The 5,944-nt window shown below is 42.0% G+C and overlaps 1 protein-coding gene and 1 long non-coding RNA gene across 4 annotated transcripts in view; one reads left to right on the top strand and one right to left on the bottom strand.

The window, feature by feature from the left end:
- The window catches only part of LOC138747212 (uncharacterized), a 44,441-nt gene extending 39,089 nt beyond the window's left edge, over positions 1–5,352 (bottom strand). The window contains exons 1-2 of the long non-coding RNA XR_011347373.1: positions 5,242–5,352; positions 2,227–2,308 (exon numbers count right to left, since the gene is read on the bottom strand). This is a non-coding gene — a long non-coding RNA (uncharacterized lncRNA). The remainder of the gene's footprint in view (positions 1–2,226; positions 2,309–5,241) is intronic.
- smurf1 (SMAD specific E3 ubiquitin protein ligase 1) overlaps positions 5,348–5,944 on the top strand; it is an 84,069-nt gene continuing 83,472 nt past the window's right edge. For all 3 annotated transcript variants that reach the window (XM_069906240.1, XM_069906239.1, XM_069906238.1), the window contains exon 1: positions 5,348–5,582. In XM_069906240.1, the coding sequence (XP_069762341.1) occupies positions 5,528–5,582 (55 nt within the window). In that variant the 5' untranslated portion in view covers positions 5,348–5,527. The remainder of the gene's footprint in view (positions 5,583–5,944) is intronic.

The raw sequence follows: 5,944 nt of genomic DNA, 5'->3' as shown, positions 1-5,944 counted from the left end.
TCTTGTTGTTTTGAAAATCTGAGTAAAATGGCAACTTTTCAATAGAAATAGCAGACAAGGCTGAGACTCAACTGGTCTATCCAAGTCTTGTCAAATGTTGGATTAGTTTACTATGTTATGTGAAAGATAACTTTGTATGTGAGCTAGTGCAGGGCAAATAACAATAGTATTGTTGAGTGAAAAACAGCGTAACAGTGGCAGTGCTGTACCTGCACTGTCTACAAGTTTGCACGCTCTCCCCATGTCTGCAGGGTTTTCCTGGGGGCTCTGGTTTCCCTCACCATTTCAAAAGTAGTAGGGGTGTAGGTTAATTGGGCACCACAGACTCATAGGCCAAAATAGCTTGTTGCTGTGTCTAAAAACTCAGTGGTACCCTTGTTTAGACCAACAATTCTTGAGGTCATAGCCCCCTGGGGAGCCATGGTGCATTTAAGGAGGGGGGGGGGAGGAGGGGAGAAAAGACTAAAATTATAAAATTTATGTTCCATTCTTGCCCATCAATCATCAAATTTACTTTTGCTTTCAGCAAAAAAAATTGCATTTGAGTAGCATTAATTGTAACTTTAATGTTTCAGAGTATCTAAAATAATAGTTTAAGTTGAATGTAGGAAGCACAAGACCAGTGCAACAATTGTTGACCAGTTGCTCTGATATCCATTAAGTGCTTGAAGAACTTGGTCATGGCTTGTGCTAACTTGAGCCTCCAAGCCATCCTCTATTCACTGATTTGCCTACTGTTGTAATAGGACCATCATATGCCATCTCCCTGCCATGCACTCTGCTCTGGAACACTTGGACACCAAGGATGCATTTATTGACTACTGCACGAGCTTTGCACCATGTTCCCAAACCAATTCATCCCAAAACTTGAGATGTCAGTATTCTCCTCTGCAACTGGATTGTTATCTTCCTGACCTGCAGGAGTAGTAATAGCCTGAAACACTGGTGTTCTGCATGACTGTGTTCTCAGCCCCTTGATCTAACTTTGGTATGCCTGTGACTGTAGCCAAACTCTACCCTAACTGCATTTACAAGTTTGCAGATGATACTGCCATCAGAAACTGAATCATTACCAATGGCAAGTCGAGAGGACAGGAAATGGGTGGCAGATTTGTGGGCCAAAATGTCCTGTTGCTGTACTGTATGTCTAAATCTTCAAAATTTATAACCTGTAAAGGGACATGTCCCACCCTAGTTGTACTTTTTTCTCTCCCTCTTCAGGTAGAAAATGCATGCTCTTGAGAACACGCACTAGATTCAAGGACACCATCTTTACTATTAAAGTTCAAATTTGTCAGAATCCTTGTATGTCAACACAGACAGCCATGAGCTGCTTTTTTCCTGTGGGCCAGGCAGAATTTCTACTTGTTGGTAACTGTAAACTGTACTCAATAAAGTTTATACAAAAGAGAAATGTAAACAAACTGCAATTTAAAAAAAAAACCCATTATTAATAAATGTACAAAGTAAGTCTTTAAACGAGCCTGTCTATTTAGGATTCTGATGGTGGAGGAATGGTGACTGTTCCAGAATCAGGAATGGATCTCACACTGGCAAAAGTTATCTTTGCTTTCTTTCATCATGGTTGTTTCCCTTTTTGAAAATCAATTTGTTTTGCTGGTTAGGCTAGGGGTTGTTAGCCATTCCTAAATGTTTATGAAGTGGTAACAGGGCCAGACATACAGACGTGTGCACATACTGACTCAGTCATGTACACAGATAGACATAGACATTTGTATCTAGACAGATAAACAGGCATGGCATGCAGACAGGTGCTGGATCCTGTTTGTCATGGGTGTTGGATAAGAACCTGGATGCCATGATTGGTAAATCTACAGATGATATAAACTGGTGGTATTGCAGACAATGAAGGAGATTCAGAATATAGGAAAGGAATGGCAGGTGGAATTTAACTTGGGTAAGTGTAAAGTGATACCTTTTTAGGAAGTTGAAGCCAAGGAAGATGTACACTGAGACTGGCAGGATCCCAGAACAGTTACTGAACAGACAAATCAGGGTGGTAATTATTGGGATTAAACAAAAAGTCTGCAGACACTGTGATTGTAGTTCAAGATTCAAGTGCTGGAGAAACTCAGCAGGTAGTACAGAGTTTTGTAGCAAAGGTATAAAAATCAATATTTCAGTCCTGACACCTTTGTCAAAATATGATCCAAAAGCAGGATAAAATGGTTAGGGAGATGGGGAGGAGGGAAGACATTTGCTTACCTTTGTAGAATTGGGACATCGGGTGACGGTTTTGCAAAATGTTGGTTCAGCTGCACTTTAGAGTATTGCCTGTCGTTCTCATCTGTAAGAAGGACATGGTTAAACTAGAGGAGGCAGAAAAGATTCGCAAGGATGTTGCCTGTATTGGAGTTACAAGGAGGAATTGAATAGCTTATAAACTGTTTTCCCTGGAGCAAAGGAGCAGGGTGGTCAGGCTAGATGTGGTGGGCCAAAGAGCCTGCTTCTTTGCGGTATGACTGAACTGCTGCATTTCATGTGAAGTTCTCATGCACGAAAAGCAGCCACACTTGAATGAAACAGCTGATATCTTTGCTCTGCCTTTAAATCAAAGTTAGCTGTTTCTCTCATTGCCCTGCTGAATATTTCCAGATTTCCTGTTTAGTTTTGCTTTAAAGCACCTGCACAATCTGGTTTTGTATCAATGGGCAGGGTATAGTGTATCATTCAGTAAACCCTTCTTTTATGAAAATCTAACAGGGGCGGGGGGTGGGTAACTAATCATCTTTGGTTTGTACAGTCTTTGTGCAGAATAATACCATGACATTTCATATTGTTGGAGCTTGTTATTGCTTCTTCTAAAGATAAAGGTTACATTGCTCTCCATTCCAGAACTGTGGTAAATATTGGAGGTGAAGTTCAAGTGAACGAGCCTTTTACATTTGCAGAGCATGACTCCTCTTCCAACCTGGCTCGACAGGTCAACAGCCTCCACAATGAAGTGATTGACTTAACTCTAGAAAAAGTAACAAATATAAAAAAAAATGCAGGCAATCTAAAATAAATAAGATTGGAAGCACTCAGTAGTTTAGACAGTATCTGCTACTCTTTCCACAGATACTGCCTGACTTGCGAGTGCCTCTAGAATAAGCGGATGGCTTTCTGCATGTTAGGAGCCACACAATCTCTGTGCCCAGATGGGATTCAATCTATTTTCTGCATCATTCATTTAAGGCAGGATATCATTCCAGGAAATTAGTGCATTAATATCATTGTAAAGAAGACAACCTTTCAGATACGAAACTTTTGACATAGTTACTCTGTGAATGCATCAATTCTAACCGGGTTAAAAGCTGAATTTTTTGTGTAACTTGCACTTGGACTCTGCAGCTAAAAATATGGACAAAAGCATTCTGTAATCTTGTCTATAGAGATTCTGAAGATGCTTTTTGAAGGTGAACCAATTTGGTCTTTGCTTTCTAAATGTTCACATGTTCAGCTTTCTTCTCTGTGCAATTAATTTAAATGGATTTTAATCCCAGAGGTTTGATATGATCTTTACTCATTGCAATAGACAAAAGAATTGTGGTCATTTTCAGTACTGCAAAATTGAAAAGGCAACTTGGTCTCATTTTGGGGGAAGAAAACAGAAAATGCTGTAAATATTCAGATGAGATTAATTTTCAATTTGCTCATCTTTCATCATAATTGGGCAGCTCTGCTACTTGATAAATTTTGTTTCACAAAAACTGCCTAAGATGCTAAATTTTTCAAGGTCTCCAACACGTTCAGAGGTTTTTCATTTCAGTTACTTTTAGTTGAATGGTTTGGTATACCATTTGAGTCAATAAACTCGCTATGCCCTGTCTGGCAATAAATTTTTTTCATGAATATGAAATAACATTGTTAGGAGACCCTAAGTTTTAAAAGCATCACATAAGCTGTAGTGGGTTGTTGACTAAGCAAGTGTCCAGCAGAGGTCACTGAACATCCCTGACAAACCTGTGACACTGAACCTTTTTTCCATTTTCAAATCAATTTCGATTTTCTAAATTTGCCATTTCTGAGTGTTTTGTTTTCAAGATGAATAAAATAACTAATTTCATGCACTTTAATTTTTTTTTACTCGACATTCTCCAATTCCAAAACATACAGCTTTGGTGGTTGATCTTTGGTTTTGTAGCAAGTAACATCTATACCACCTTTTATTTTTACGAAAGGTGCCACTTTAAAAGGGGAGAATTATTAATATTTGTCAGTCAAGTTTGATATACACCATAACCAAGCTACTGTCAAATAACTTGAACAGATTAGAGTTGTGGGATCATCCAGCCCACTGGCCTTCTTCTTTTCTTTCTTTGGCTTGGCTTCGCGGACGAAGATTTATGGAGGGGGTAAAAGTCCACGTCAGCTGCAGGCTCGTTTGTGGCTGACAAGTCCGATGCGGGACAGGCAGACACAGTTGCAGCGGTAATTTACTGTAATTTACTGTAATTTACTTAAAATCATCCAGCCCATTGGCCTTCTTTTCTTTCTTTGGCTTGGCTTCGCGGACGAAGATTTATGGAGGGGGTAAAAGTCCACGTCAGCTGCAGGCTCGTTTGTGCCTGACAAGTCTGATGCGGGACAGGCAGACACGGTTGCAGTGGTAATTTACTTAAAATCATCCAGCCCACTGGCCTTCTTTTCTTTCTTTGGCTTGGCTTCGGGGATGAAGATTTATGGAGGGGTATAACTGGCATTATTGTCATGCAATATAGTCAGTCCTCAACTTATGACCTAAGTGAGTTATGTCCATCCACACATGACCAAAGTTTTACAAAAAAAAATATTGTACATATGCTGGGATTCTTCATTAAAGGATCATTTGTTGATTTAAAAAAAATGCTTTAATACGAGTTCTGACCAACCCTTGTAAATTGAGGACTACCTGTAGCATACACGAAATTCTTTGGGCTCTTTCAGGTGGCCAAAATACCCTGATGGAAAGCCGCATATTCTGCCCCTATGCGGTTGTCCCTAGTACACAGAAATTAAAATGATCCAACACCCTTGTTCATTTGACCCAATAGGCAACCACTCTATTACTGACAGCACACCCCCACCCACCCCCAGGCATCTGAATGGAGCCGCCTGCTCAAGGGGATGATCTTCTTTCGTCCATTATCTTAACGGAATGGGATACACCGGGGTTGGGGGGGGGGGGGGGAGCATTTAAAAGGACCCATTCATTCGGGGAGGTAAAACACGTGGTCGAAGTTGGTTAAAAAAACACACCCAGCAGTTCCTGGAGGAGCCCTCTTCACTCAGGCGGAGCCAGCCCGAGCACGTGCGCGATGACGTCAGCGCGCAGCGGGCGCGCTTTGTCGGGGCGGGCGGGGGAGCGCGCTGCGCCGCAGCCGTGACTTGTGTCTCGTGCAAGCGCTGCGAGCGTTGGGCGCCGTTGGGCCTCGAGTCATCAGGACGTTTTGTAAATCACTTCCTTATTTTTCTAAAGAAATAGATTTATATATTTTAATAGAGCGAGCAGGAAATATTGCGAAAAGGGGCATTTTTATAAGGAATGTCGAATCCCGGAGCTCGACGGAACGGGTCAAGCATTAAAATCCGGCTGACAGGTAAAAGAAGTTGAGTTCATTAACACTCCCGGCATCATTTTAGTTTTGGGGGGGCTCCACCGACGGAAAGAATAACGATGGAGCCTATTTAAAAAAAAAACAATTGCCCCCCCCCCCCGCCCCGCGTATTTTGGTTTGCTTCGACCCAGTTTGTCGCCCAGCTTTGAGATGCTTGGTGGCTGGCGACACGGCTTCTCCCTCCGCCCAGCGGCGCGACTCTTCGCGCATGCGCGCCGCCCGCTTCCGGCTCCAAAGTCGGCCATTGATGAGGAAATGTTCCTGGCCCTTGGACCGTGGTCCTGATTGTATCGCCAAGTCAGACTGCGATGGGGAAATGTGGAGCTTGGGCACGACCAGAGGTT

Source organism: Narcine bancroftii, chromosome 12 (genome assembly GCF_036971445.1).
Source record: "Narcine bancroftii isolate sNarBan1 chromosome 12, sNarBan1.hap1, whole genome shotgun sequence".
In the NCBI taxonomy this organism is placed as follows: Eukaryota; Metazoa; Chordata; class Chondrichthyes; order Torpediniformes; family Narcinidae; genus Narcine; species Narcine bancroftii.
Note: the sequence above shows the minus strand (reverse complement) of the source record. Positions and strands in the feature narration are given on the sequence as shown.